At 47.6% G+C, this 14326-nt stretch overlaps 2 protein-coding genes across 2 annotated transcripts; one reads left to right on the top strand and one right to left on the bottom strand.

Annotated features, from left to right (window-relative positions):
• Positions 1-2839: 2839 nt before the first annotated feature.
• On the bottom strand, positions 2840-11471 carry LOC120844864 (carbohydrate sulfotransferase 11-like). The gene is made up of 3 exons (XM_042286048.1): positions 11421-11471; positions 3083-3690; positions 2840-3023 (listed from the first exon to the last, which is right to left on the bottom strand). Exons 1-3 carry the CDS (start codon positions 11469-11471, stop codon positions 2840-2842), a joined length of 843 nt encoding a protein of 280 aa, XP_042141982.1.
• A 131-nt stretch (positions 11472-11602) lies between these two features.
• LOC120844863 (carbohydrate sulfotransferase 13-like) lies at positions 11603-13788 on the top strand. The gene is made up of 2 exons (XM_040216849.1): positions 11603-11740; positions 12964-13788. Exons 1-2 carry the CDS (start codon positions 11603-11605, stop codon positions 13786-13788), a joined length of 963 nt encoding a protein of 320 aa, XP_040072783.1.
• The last annotated feature ends 538 nt before the right edge of the window (positions 13789-14326 follow it).

The following is a 14326-nucleotide window of genomic DNA, read 5'->3' as shown; positions in this document are numbered from 1 at the left end:
TTACCCTCGTAAGAAATAAATACGTCTGTAACTTGTTAATTACAAAGACGAACACACCTCTGAGCATCTAAGTTTAATAGTATGTGTTGATGCATTGTTATATAGCAGGACATTTCATATACGTCACTTGAGCAAACGCCAGTTTTTCACTTAAAAAAAAAAAAAACACCAAAAAACACTGCGATCAAATGCAAGCTATTGCAACGAAAGCAAGTTATATCAAAATCTTCAGAACTGCCATTTCGTAAAATTGGCGATTAGTAAAAAAGGTTAAAGATCGCAGGAGCTTCCTCACTAAAAAATGCTGTGATTATTCGGTGACCCAGGGCTGAAACAATTTCCCCTAGGCCCTACACGTGCCGTATACCTTTCCTTATGATTCTCAGAAATTCAGACTTTCAAAGGAAGCTAGAAAAATGCAAAAATTTTATCCTAAAAGCTATGTGAAGCGCAAGTTCGTCTGCTTCTTTTTGCAGGGGTTGTGGTGACATCAGAACGCCGAGATCTGAGTGGCTCCGATTGAAGGATAGTGGGTAGACCTAAAAGCAAGCTGCCTTGAGGCCTACCCACTATTCTTTATTCAGAACCAATCAGAGCTAGGCGTTGTGACGTCACCACAACGCCTACTAAAAGAAGCAGACGAACTTGCGCTGCGCATATCGTAAAATCGTTGATTAGTATACTTGGGAGTTGTGTGAATATTTATACAGCGTGTAGTTGGTCAGCCATTTCAAAGTTGCGACGAGTCACTCGCTGCAGATGAGCAATTTAGCCAATGCAGTACAACCGCTAGCCTGGGGTCTGTAGGTTTTTAACGTGCACCACGCAGTAGTGATACACAACCGCAGGCCGGTACGATGCTCATCCAGATGGAAACCGGCAGGGGTGGGGATTGAACCTAGGTTCCCTGGTTGATTAGTACAAAACGTAAACATCGCAGGAGCTTCCTAGCTAAAAGTTTGTGATCATGCGGTTACCTGGGGCAAAAACAAATTCCCCAAGGCCCAACATGCGACGCATAGATTTCGCATCGATTCTCAGACACTCACGTTCAAATAAAGCTAAGAGAATGCGAAAATTGCATGCTAAATGTCTTATCGATCCTCAAACACATCCGGAAACCCGAGCACCGCTAAGGCGATATTACTGATGCTGTCGCACAGGTGCTAATATCCAGAGCGATCTTGCACAGGAAGGGTATAAAGTGTCATTCTTTCAGATCTTCACGTTACACCTACGTCAGAAAGCACGAAGAAGCCCTAAATCGTCTGCAAGCTGCGGTACATCACGACTCCGCGCACTGAACAAACTCGCATCCACCAGCTCTGGGCGCTGCCATCTTACCGATGACAGATGACATCACGGCTCTTGAGAGGTCACGTGACGATTCGTCACTCGGTTGCTACGGAAACCGAGCCAGCTCAGCTCGTTGCTATGGTACCGCGTGTGACCAATCGCGGTGAGAGGCGGCACAGGGAAAAGCGTGGCGCTACTCTCTAGCAGTTGGGTCTGCTCTGCACTGAGCACCAAGATGGCGGCTCGCACAACAATACGGGGGAGCACAGTTGCTGACGCTCTAAGCGTGGAGCTCTAAGCTCCATGGAGGACCAAGGAATTATCGTCAACATGCAATCGCAGCAAATAACATCGCCCACCAATATAGTATATACCCAAAGCCTCCTTTTCGATAATAGGACCGCGAACGACCAAGATTAAGGTTTTCCAGGCCATGATTTCCTCGAGGCCGCGGAACTCTCGTCGCGACTGGAACCCCGACTTCCAGGCAGTACCCCTCCTCCTCTTCTTCAGACGCTCATGGTTTTTCCTTTCCCCAAGCGGAAAAATAATATAACCCCACATTGGTAGGCTAACCTCTCGCTCCGCGTTTCCTCTCTTTCCACCTTATTTTAACAATAAACTCATTCACTGAAACATCGAAATTTGAGCTTCTTAATTCTGATGCCGAGGACCAGGCGAAGAGGAGAAGGTGTCAAGAAATTGATGCGGCCAAGGTCTCCCGGGGTGATAACCTCGAAATCACCTAAGCAGTGTGGAAGGCGTTAGCTGTGCCGGGGCACACTTTAAGGAAAAACGCACTGTGTCTGGCGCCAGGCGTCCGTCACTTACTCGAGGTGCGCGGGAAAGACGTGGCCAGGTAAACACTTAGAGCCCGTCAAGCAGCGCCGAAAGCGAACCTGCAGGGGCACATTGGTTGATCCAGCTTTGACGCTGGGGAGGCTTGAGCCAAGCTGGGCTTTAAGTGAAACCTCGGCAGGATGCACGAAGGGGGACCAGACAGGCTAATGTTCGCCTCAAAAAGGTGAATTCCGCATACTGTTGAGAGGCAGGAGGTAGAATTGGGGCGCAGACTTTCCTCGAAATGAGCTTCAGTCATTTTTGTATGGTCCATGGTGCAGCTTGGCGCCTAATAAAATGACAGCCCCGGCAAGCTCTTGCCCACAGCAACCACGACAAATGTCAAAAACAGCACCAAGAATACAGCGCACGAGGGAGGCTTAATCACGTCGTTTACAGTTTCTGTGTTGTATAGGGAAGCTGCGTGTCCTTGTGGTGTGTGATAGCTGGCAACCGGCGATTAGAGAGGCATTGTCAGTATACAATATAGAGAATGGGTCAACATATAAGACAGTATTTTTATGCAGCTGGCACACACAATATTCAGTAAATCTGACTTTTGAATACACATTTGAAGAAAAAATAACTTTATTGGTTTCAGGCACGATTCATCGTTTTCTCTACTGCAGATTTGTTGAGGCAGTGTCCTTGAAGAACTCTCTTAGAAACAAGTTGGCCTTATCCTTAGGTTTCGCGTACACTCTCAGTGTAGGTAGTCCCTGAAGTCGTACCCGAACATCTCGAAGTCGAAGAAGAACCGGTCATATAGACGCATCACCTGATGGAAAGTGAGCTCGTTAAAAAAGTCTCGGGCAGCCTTGCGGAACCCGTGGTCGCCACCCGTGTTTTTCGGCGGAATATCCTTGAGCCGAACCGAACACCCATCGCTTCAAAGAAGAGCGCCAAGTCCCTGTTTCCTGTCTCCAGCTTTCCAACGACCTCGTACTTGACGGCACGAGGCTGGCACGTCACGTAGTACGGAGTCCAATGAGAGTTCATCTGGTTCACTGACTGATCCAGTATGTAATCGATGAACTCCGGGAAGGTCAAGTTCCGGCCCGTTTCCCTGACGCCAGGCACGTCGTTAAAGTACCGCCCATAAAAATAGACACTGCCACCACGTTGTCTTATCACCTTGTCCACGTAAGCAAATACTAGCCTTTCGAAGGGGTGATTCACGAACATGGCGGTTGTGTAGCTCTCCTGGCTGCTCCTCTGTAGAAACGTCATAGGTGAGACTGTGTGGACTTTCTCATGAAAGGCCCTGTGTATGCTTTCAAGTGTGTTTCCCATGTGGCTGATGTTGAGCAGATGCCCAAAAATGGTCTTGGCTGTGGTGGATGCAACTTTGCTGATGAAGCAGTAGCCGACTTTCCTTGCGGGGTCGATAATGAAGGAACATTCTCGGTTGTTGGAGAGCACGGGCTGTTCGCAGCTGACGTTGCGGTAGAGGAAGCGTCTGTTGTGATCCGCCAAGGTTGCCTGGTACGTGCGACACACTTTCCTGATTCTTCTTGCTCTGAACGCGAAGTCATCGTCGCTGCGTCTGAAAGTCTGCGCAAAGAAAGATAAATAAATACGTAATTAACAATAGACACAATAAGTGAAAAACAACACTCGTCGAGATGGCACATTGCGGATTGCGGGCCTTGCGCGCGCGTGCTCAATCTGTGCTCAAAAAATTGTCACGTGCTCCCGCTGTCAACGTAAAGCTCTTGCGTATAATCTACAAAAAATTCTTATTAGCGAGTTTTAGAATAGGGGGCCCCAAAGCTTTGGATGCCCCAAACAGCTCGGGGCGTCGCAGTGGGTATGCGCAGAAGTCCTGCGCATGCGCAGTGGGACGCCCCAAGCTGTTTGGGGTACCCATAGCTTTGGGGCCCCCTACTCTTAAACTCGCCATTATCCAGAACCTATTCTAGGGTTGAATGTGTTAATGTTGACTTCATTCACGCTTCTAGACAACGAGATATGAAATTTTCTAGGATATCAAAGAACAGTCATGAAATGCGAAAACGGCCAACGCAAGGTTTATTCAAAAGAGTTCCGTCAGGACTACACTTGAAAGATCTGAAGAAGAAACTGGAATCGGAATGCCGCTATGGTCACTGACAGGATGAAAAAGGCAGGGCGTTTTTTGATGCCCTGCCACCGGCATGCCGGCCGTTGCCTTCCACCGTGCTTTTGCTGCATATGCACGCTCGAGGCTCACGAGACGCTGAGAGCATAATCGAAGGTAGGAAGTGCGCTCGGGAGGCGGGACAACTAAGGGACCTCCTTGCCGTTCTCGCTCTGCCAGTGACTAGAGCAACAATACTACGTGCCGCCGGATGATGACGTTGTGCAAGAAGGTGGCCGTCGCAACCAATCAAAATATACCAGCGAGGCAACAATTGCTGCGCACAAAACAACCAAGGCTATTTTGTGGACCGTACGAGGTGACTTCTTAGACATGGTGTACTCTCTAGGGGACTCCAAGCTTTCGGACGCGTTCCCGGACGAAGACTGGAGCGCATCAACGAGGGCGCCGTCCGTTTCGTAGTATACGCGTATCACCTATACACCCCCAAGAGATATCTTCTCGACGCGGCAAATGAAAATATTCTCTTTCCCTACTGAAAAAAAGTATATGAATCTGTATAAGAACTGATATGAAATATCGAAAAACTGATATGCGACATAGGAATCTGATATGAAATATCCAAAAACTGATATGCGATATGAGAACTGATATGAAATACCTAAAAACTGATATGCGACATACAAGAACTAATATGCAACATATGCCAACTGATATGAATGTGTCCAATAAACATATCAGAAATAAATTCATATAATTTTTTTTTCAGTACACGACGGTGCCGCGCGGGAAAGCAAACACGTGGCTTGGAACCGCAGTGGAGCGGCTTGATTTACTGGCTTTCAAATAATTACGGCATGGGCGTTTACTTTTTATTAAGAGATTCGTCCCCTGAGCCGTTCTAAATACTCTCAGAGGTACAACATTACTGAAAAAAATCCAACACGCTGAAAATATTATTTATTGCGTAGGTGGTCACCGAAAAACTCCGTACTTACAAAACGACCTGTATAAAAGGCGGAAACGCAGAGCTCTCAAGTAGTTATTGGGTGTGCTGTTGTATGCATGTTTTTTGTGCCGTGTATGTGTGTATGCCGTGTATGCACTCAATGTATTTGTTCAACTGATGCTAGTGGTATGCGCTACATGCAGAGCCGTATATGTAGAGAGTTTGGTCAATGGGAGGCGCGGGCAGAGCCAGGGCGTGAGGCAGACTCGGAAAGAGGGCTTGGCATGCTGTCTTGAACAACCCGAGGCCGAAAAGAATCCCCTAGCGGTGGTAGCGAGAAACAGTTCTGATCGAAGGTCTATGTTCGTATATGGTTTTAATAAGCGCGTAAGAGTGAAGTGTAGTAACTGATCGTGGTTGAAAATAGGGTGCACGCGTTGTTTTGATCATGATCATTCAGAAAGATGTAAGAAACGATCGCACCGCTCAACTCTGTTTTGCTTGGACAGAGTGTGAAAGCTCGGACGGCAGGTTCCCGGCCCTCGGTGCTTGGCTTACGGATTATGTCGATCGTTCCGCTAGTCGCACTCTTCCACCATCAGTTTCAATGAGCGTGATTGAAACATCACGTGTACCATATTTGCAGCCATCGAGAGTTACTCCAATGCGGTTATCAGGTTTGTTTTTTGCGACCACCGCCAGGGTATTATTTCCGGCTTCTGGTTGGTCACATTCAAATTTCTAAAGACACGCCCAATCCGCTTTCGGCCAATGGCGCCTCCTCATTTGTCTTCTATACTTCCCAACAAATGGCCAAACTCTCTACATATACGGCTCTGGCTACATGGTGGCGTGAGTAAATAAATATATTTTTGTAGCACATGAATTGGGCGGTACCTAGCGCCACCTAGCGTAGTGTAACTGATATGCGGCATATGAAACTGATATGAAATAATAAGTTCTGATATGAAAAAGGTGTCCAATAAACATATCAGAAAAAAAATTCATATAATTTTTTTTCAGTAGGGTTCCAAGCCGGCACTTACGTGGTTGGGGTCCATGCAAACACGAATCTTCCCGTGTTTCGTCTTACTACAAATAAAGGGCTTACCCAGTCAACGGGCTTCTGGACTTTGGTGATTATACCGCCTGCGACCATCCTCTCAAGCTCAGCCTTCCAGGGCTGAGCTTGAAAGCATGTGGAACGCGTCGGGCTTTTATAACTACTAGTTATGAGTCTTCTGTGAGTACCATTTCATTTCATTTCATTTATTTGGCTCAGGAGAGTCGGGAGTACAGCAGAAAGGCCGAAGGCCCATACCAGTTGGTCTGCAAACCGCCATCTTGTACTCCCGTTTGGTTCTTCCGAGGCACTGGAACAATCCTGGGAATTGACACATCACTCGCTTCTTGAGGCCGCTGTGGTCACTTATCGAGTCCACTTGGTTAACTCGCCCAAACTGTACGCTTTAAGGCCAAAAAGGGCTTGCTTCCGTTTCTTAATAACAAAGAAGATAAGTCGACCCCTTCGTCCGTTAAACTGAACTTCGATAGAAACTTTTCCAACTTTCTCCAGTGGTGACCCTCCATAAGAACGTAAAGTGCACCGGTGTTAAAAGACGTAGTCCCTTGAAAATTGAGAGTGGTAGCTAATTTGCTTGGGCACCAGTGTAAACTTTTAAGCGGGCGTCGTGGCCGCCTAACTTCGCGGTGATGATCCAGTCACGTTCTATTGTCTTTTTTCCGTTCACGGTTTGAATGTCGAAATCATCGATGTCCTTGTCCGAGTTCGAATTGTTGGATCTGGCACGTTGTCAACGGACTTTTTTGAGCTTTTGCATACCTTGGCGAAGGGATTCCTTTTTCCACATTGTTTGCAAATCTTGCCATATGCTGTGCATCTGCGGGGCTCATGAACAAAGCTGCTGTACTTGCACTCTCTCCTCGCTTGGCGGTTTTCGTTACGAGCGACGGTGTCGACATTTTGTTCCAGCTGCTCGAAGGTTTTTGTTCTCGCGCTCGGATATTTCGGCGGACTCGCAGAAATCAACTGCCTTGATAAGGGTCAGATCTTTTTCTCGCAGATGCTTTTCCCGAAGTTTTTTGTTGGATGTGCCATATACAATTTGGTCACGCAGCACGGAATGAAACAAATCCCCGAAGTTTGAGGTGCTTGCTCTCGTCTTCAGGTCAAGGCAGGAAGTCTCGAAACCTTCTCCAGGCTCCTGGACTCTGGTTAGAAAAATGTATCGCTCGTAGATGTCGTTGACCCTCGGGAGGCAATATTTTTGAACTGGTTCACCAACACCATCGTAGTTTTCTTCTCCTCTTCTGTCAACTGGAATGTGTTAAACACGTCGATTGCTTTTTGACCGGCAATGTGCAGTAAGGTTGCAGCCTTTTGGTATTGCGTTCTTGGCTCCTTAGTCTCCGTGGCTGCGAAGTATACCTCCATCCATTGCTTGAACAGCTTCCCGTTCTCGGCAGCATTTTCAAATAGCCGCAGAACTTCTGGTGGCTTCAGCTCAGCCATGCGGAATCTCAACTTTCACCTTTAAGCGGAAAGTTCTGGCCCTTCTGACACCATGTATTGTTTAGAAAAAAAAAAAAAAAAAGACAGACAAGCAAATCTGTGTGGCCATGGCTGCTGCTGCTGGGCATGGAGTTATGGAGCGAAGAGCACTTACTGGATTAGTAACAAGCTTTGCACGAATAATCAAAGTAAAGCAGTAACCGAGTGTTGTTGTTCTGATATAAATACGATTGTTGTTCTTTTTGCTTGTATTCATATCTTTTATGGACATATGATGCGGTATAACATAGCCCTGGGCCTCAATTTCTGCTAACTTAAACATCGCTCAATAATAAAAAAAATACATTTAATAAATTAATTACACTTTGATAATAGACAGTTTTAGTGGACCGTACGCTATAGCTTTGCGTACGCAAGGAAATTGCGGGTCGTTAGTGCGCTTGCGCAGAACGCAATAAGAGGGCTAGCGTATTGCGTACGCACGCAACGCTGGGGATTTTGCGTGGCGGGCTAGCGGGCTCTGCGGGATGCTCTCGAGAGATCTCGGACCCAACGAGAGCACCAGTTTCAAGATGGCGGTTACCTCGACTGGCGCAGCAAAGGCGACGTGGTGTTTTCAAAGTTCTGTGTTACGTGAAATTGCGTGGTGTTCAGCTCGGCAATTCTTTCTGGGACCTACGGCGGTCGGATCAGATCGCCGTGCAGCTGAAGGAGTGCGCAGTGAAAATGTTCGCCGCTCGGAATGTGCGTCAACGCTGCGATCTGCTCAACGCTAAGCCTATTCGCACAGTTCATCGCCGACGGACGAGCGACTCTAAAGGAAATCGCCGAAGTTCTCGCTATGCACTGGACATCAGTAGGTTATGAATTTCATTCCGCGATAGCATTGATAAAAGGTGCCGTTTCAAAGAAAAGATTGACGGTGGCTCCGTGATCGAATTTGTCTACGCACTCTTAAGCCTGGTTCAGACAGTTGTGTTTTGACTGCGCGGCGGCAGCGAGAAACCAGGACATCCCTGCTACTTATATCGTGCGCTAAGATGATTCTTTGAACTGTGTTGCACGCTTCATACGAAGCACAGATGTGCCGGTGACTCGCTTTCGGTTCTCGACGCAACGCAGTCAAACGCACTCAAACGCAAGTATCTGAACCGGCCTTTACTCGCAGCCTCTGTACCCCGCAGAAAAGCGCGCTTGACGAGGCAGCTGCGGCTTGGTTTAATTAGAAATAAAATGATTGGACACGTTTTCATTTTCAATATTTCTTTCCAGAAGCATGGTTGCGCTTAAGCACGCGGAATTCTGCAGCTCTAGTAAATCTGACCAAGATCATGCGCGGTGTACTAAATTCGGTCCAAGCAGGTCATTTTTAGCGTACGCTAGACTATTGCGTATTGCGTACGTAAGAGCCAGCAACGCTATACTAAAACTGTCTAATGTGAGTAAAACTACGCAGTACCGTTACGAGTAGAGAAACTAAACTGATTTCTATTAATCCCTGGCGATGAAAAAAAATAGCACGTACGTTTTCACATAGGAATACGGGCTGGAAAAGTAGACTGCATGCTGTCTGCCTCAATTTGCAACCGGAAGTCCCGTAGACACTAGCGCTAGCTGAACCTCTAGCGTTCATTGCAATAACTCTATGGCCTAGATGCCCGCAGTGATCGAGCCAGAGATGTCAGAACAGCAAGCGCGAGGCTGCGGGTGCACCACAGCTGCTTTTGCGCCCGTTCTACCACAGTTCATCGGCACACATGCCGGACGCGATCCAAATGAAATGGGCGCCGTGAAAGGGATTCCGCCATTTGGGATTCCCCCACGTATGCGGAAACATTTGAATTTTTTTTATCACTTGCAAAAATCATTTTCGAAATCTAACTATGCTTGTCGGAATGGTTCGACTATATTTTGTTTCAAAAACCACCTCGGTGGCTCTTAAGTGGCAGTGATATCAAAACAAAACACAAAGCATTGAAACGTCTCAGTGCCTCTGAGCCAACGCCGTGCCTCATGAATCCATATTTGTCGGGTTTAAATACCGGCCGAGGTCTCCGCAATCTGACGGAAGCCAATCTGAAATTTCGGTTGCACGTCCAATGACCTCCATTTAGTTAAAATGAACCCGCAATTTTTTTTTGTTATTGAAGCGTTAGGTGATTTTTATTGGCTCGGCTTGTAAAACCCTAAGACATGAATATTTGCTTTGCTTTACCTTAGTTCGGAGCGTAGCCAACGCTACGGTCTACTCCGGTCGCCCCACTCGTCCTTTCTAGTACTCTCTAGTCGTGCTAGGCCAATGGCCGATAGAATGAAGACATTTTCCAATCCAATCCAGCTTTTCAGCCTGCGTTTTGGTTTTCTTCCCCCTTGTTTGATTCTATATTTCTCTAACTCCCCTTTGAAAACACTAAGTCTTGAAACGTCCATTCTCTTTCCGGTTGCTTGGATACTATGTTCTCGATTCGCTTAGATTGCCCTGTAATTGTTATCATTTAAGTTATTTCTACCCTTCTGTTTTTTATTTTGCATCTCTGGTTTTAGTGTGCCAAATCTGATTTTGATTCTTTTATGGTCTCTCCCCAGACATTTTGTGCCTTCCTAATCTATTTCCATACCTACTAGTCTGTTGTATAGCTTCCGCTACATTAAACAGTAGTCAATAGTCGAGTGCGAGTTCTTTCTTTCCCACGTTAGTTTAGAGCGCAGCTCTCAGGCGCCCGTTTCCGACTTAAGAGGCGTCGCCGTCGCCGTCGCCGTCGGCGTAACCGCGCGGTGCATTATGGGACGCGTGACGTCACTGATGACGTCATCGGCATCCGCATCGTCATCGTCCCTAATGGCGTCATCACTGACGTCACTGACGACGTCTTTGGCATCCGCATCGTCATCGTCACTGATAATGTCATCAGTGACGTTCCTGATGACGTCACTGATGCCGTTGGTTATCCAGAAAAGATTTCGCTTTTTTTGGATAACTCATTTTCGCTTAATCACGCTCTGCACTCGTTGCACTAGATTTGGGAGAAGCAGTCTAGAAAAGCACGTTGTGCTGCCACGGCCCGAACGGCACGCTATTAGTATAGAGCCCGTATCTCACACGCGCATGCAGGAGCAGCACACATGGACGCACATTTCGGGTGTGCAGGATCGCAAAGTAGCATTTTGTACAAGTACATTCCGCAGCCTCTGTTACTTTTTACTTGTGCTCTCAAACCAACTGGCCTTACCCGGTGCCCCCAAACCTTGATGGAAATGTTAAAAAAAAGTATAAAATCTCCTTTTTTAATACTAAATTAAAGCGATTTGTATGTGAACGCGATACACAATGTTGCCGAAAACAGTCCTAACTTGGTGGTGACTGCCAAGGCCGGTGTTTTATTCATATTTAAAAAAAAGAGAAAAAGTGAGCGAAGGAAACTTGATGACGAAACGCAGCAAATATCCATGGTACGTCTATAGTATGTGCACATATCAGCATCTCAGCATCCCCAAAAGGTATCTGCGACCTACCTGTCCACGCGACGTATTTTGGATGTCCGTTCTGTACAATGTCTAATTTGTATTATCCATAGAAGATCCTCAGAACATTGCATCTGGATCTGGACGTTTGGATAAAGCGGGTACATCCAATAGATGTCGATGTTTGACTCACTACAATATCATTGTTTACTCTCTCCCCTCCCCCAGCACAGGCGTTTCGTGGAATATGGCGTGCTTACCTGAACAATGCGGCACATGTCTCGCACAGCCGTGAGCATTTTAAGAGACATTTGCTTTGTTGCAGCTGTAACGTCATTCACGTTCAACAAAGCAGATTGCGTCCACGTCGATGCGCTCTATTCTTCTTCCGGGGCAGCGCCCACAAACTTGGAGTCCCCCAGAGTGTACATGCATGGCTAAGATGTCGACTTGTACGGTCAGAAAAATTGCCTTGGTGGTTTTGTGCGCAGCAGTTGTGGCCTCGCTCGTATATTTTGACTGGATTGGACGGCCGCCTTCTTGCCCAGTGCCAGCATCCGGCGGCACGACCAGAGAGCAGGTAATACTCAAGGCCCATACGCACATTGGCGTTTGAACGCGTTTGAGTGCGTTGCGACGTCTTGCGAACAGGAGCGGTCGCTTGCGGTGCGACGCGCGCCTTCCCGTTGCGCTTGGTAGTGTGACGCAAGCGAGTAGAGCGTCTCTCAGCTTTCCGAAGCGTTGCGGTGCGTTCGACCAATCAGAAGCCAAGAGAGATGGTGACGTGTTCGCTCGCCCCACTCGGCAAGGTGTATCTGGTCCTCCGCTCGCAGAACTCGCTTTTTCTTTTTGGGGAGCGGCGGGAACTGTTTTTTCCAAGGCTGCGATGGTTCAAGCTCGGCAAAATGTCGGGAAGGCCACCGGGATTGTCCCAAGATTGAACACTTCGACGCTGTCGCTGAGCGCCGCCATGCTGCCGTAGATTTCGCTTACGCCGATACTGACGATAGCGCGTTCTTATTGGCTCTTGACTGCGGTTAACTGCGTGTCAGCGCAAATGTGTGTACAAGCTTGGCGCAAGCACTCTTCGCAACGCAACGCGTCCGCTGACTCCTATGGAACGCACCGCGCTCAAACGCAGATGTGCGTAGGGCCCTTACGTGTTGCCGCTATGGTCACTGACAGGATGAGTACGTCAGGGAGGTCCCTCAGTTATCCCGCCTCCCGAGCGATCTTCCTGCCTTCGATAATGCTCCAGCGTTTTGTGAGCTTCGAGCGTGCACATGCAGCCGAAGCACGGTGGAAGCCAATGGGCGCGTGCTGATGTCCCGGCATCCGTATAAACGCCCTGCCTTTCCCATCCTGTCAGCGAGCATAGTGGACATTCCGATTCCGATTTCTTCTGTAGATATTCCAAGTGTTGTTCTGACGGGACTCCTTTGAATAAAACTTACGTTGGCCGTTTTCCGATTTCATGTTTGTCGCACAGGGAACGAAATATATAGTTTTGTTTCGTTTTTGCTTGGTATCCTAGAAAATTTCAGCTCTCGTTGTCTAAAAGCGCTCATGAAATCGACGTGCATACACTTGACCCTACAATAGGTTCTAGATAACAAGGACTTTTCGTAGATCGTACGCAAGGGTTTTGCGTTGACAGCGGGAGCTCGTGACGACTCTTCGAGCACAGATTCAGCACGTGGGCGCAAGGCCCGCAATTCGCAATGTATACCATCTGCGCCCAGAACAGTTTTGCACTTCCCGTGTTGATTGTTAATTCCGTGCTCTTTATTTTTGTTTCCGCAGACTTCCAGACGTAGCGACGATGACTTCGCATCCAGAGCAAAAAGAATCAACGAAGTGTGTCGCAAGTACCAAGTGACCTTGGTGGTTCCCAACTTCGGCTACGAACGGCCCGACCTGTGCCACATCACAAGATGTCCGATCATCATCGACCCCGCACGGAAAGTCGGCTACTGCTTCATCAACAAGGTTGCGTCCACCACAGTGAAGACCATCTTCGGGCTCCTGCTCAACATCAGCAACACGCAAAACACAGTTGACAGCTTTCACAGGGCATTTCATGAGCAGGTCCGCACAGTCTCACCCATGACGTTCCTACAAAGGAGCAACGAGGAGCACTACACAACCGCCATGTTCGTGAGGCATCCCTTCGAGAGGCTTGTATCCGCTTACGTGGACAAGGCACTAGCCCCACGTGCTGTCAATGACTATTTTTACGAGCGGTACTGGAACGACGTGCCTGGCGTCAAGGCAACGGGTCGAAACTTGACCTTCCCGGAGTTCATTGATTACATACTGTATCAGAGAAAGAACGAGATGGATCCTCATTGGGCTCCGTACTACATGACGTGTCAGCCTTGTACCGTCAAGTACGAGGTCGTCGGAAAGCTGGAGACAGCAAGCAGGGATTTTGCGCTGTTCTTTGAAGCGCTAGGTGTTCGGTCAAAGGACATTCCGCACGAAAACAAGAGTGGCGATCACGCGTACCGCAAGTCTGCCCGAAAGTTTTTTAAAGAGCTCACCTCCGATCAGGTGATGCGCTTATATGAGCGGTTTTTCTTCGACTTCGAGATGTTCGGGTACGACTTCAGGGACTATCTGCACTGAGAGTGTACGCGAAACCAAAGTGGATAAGGAATACTTCTGAGGGAGTTCTTCGAATCCACTGCTTAAACAAATCTGCAGTGGAGAAAGCGAAGACTCATGCATGAAACCTATAAAGTTATTGTTTTTTGTTCTCTTCAAATGCGCATTCAACAGTCAGCTTTATTTACAATTATATAAGTCTAGACGACTTGCGTTTGCCAGTTTCTTAAAAGTAGTGCCTCATATGTTGACTCATAACCTCCTGTATACTGATAATGCCTCTCCAATCGCCGGTAGCCAGCTATCACCACAAGGACACGTTGCTTCCCCATACGAGACAGAAAATGTGAACGAAGTGAATAAGCTTCTCTCGCGCGTTGTATTCTTGGTGATATTTTTGACATTTTTTATTGGTTGCTGCGGGGAAGAACCTGCCGCATCTGTCACTTTATTATGCCCCAAGCTACACCCGGGACCATGAAAAATGACTGAAGCTGATTAGGAGGAAAGACTGCGCCCCAATTCTGCCTCCTGCCACTCAACAGTGTGCAGCAGGCAC

The sequence above is a fragment of the Ixodes scapularis genome, unplaced genomic scaffold, assembly GCF_016920785.2.
Source record: "Ixodes scapularis isolate PalLabHiFi unplaced genomic scaffold, ASM1692078v2 PGA_scaffold6__148_contigs__length_123643588, whole genome shotgun sequence".
NCBI classification, from domain to species: Eukaryota; Metazoa; Arthropoda; class Arachnida; order Ixodida; family Ixodidae; genus Ixodes; species Ixodes scapularis.
The sequence above is the reverse complement of the archived record's forward strand: the minus strand, read 5'-3'. Positions and strand labels throughout refer to the sequence as shown.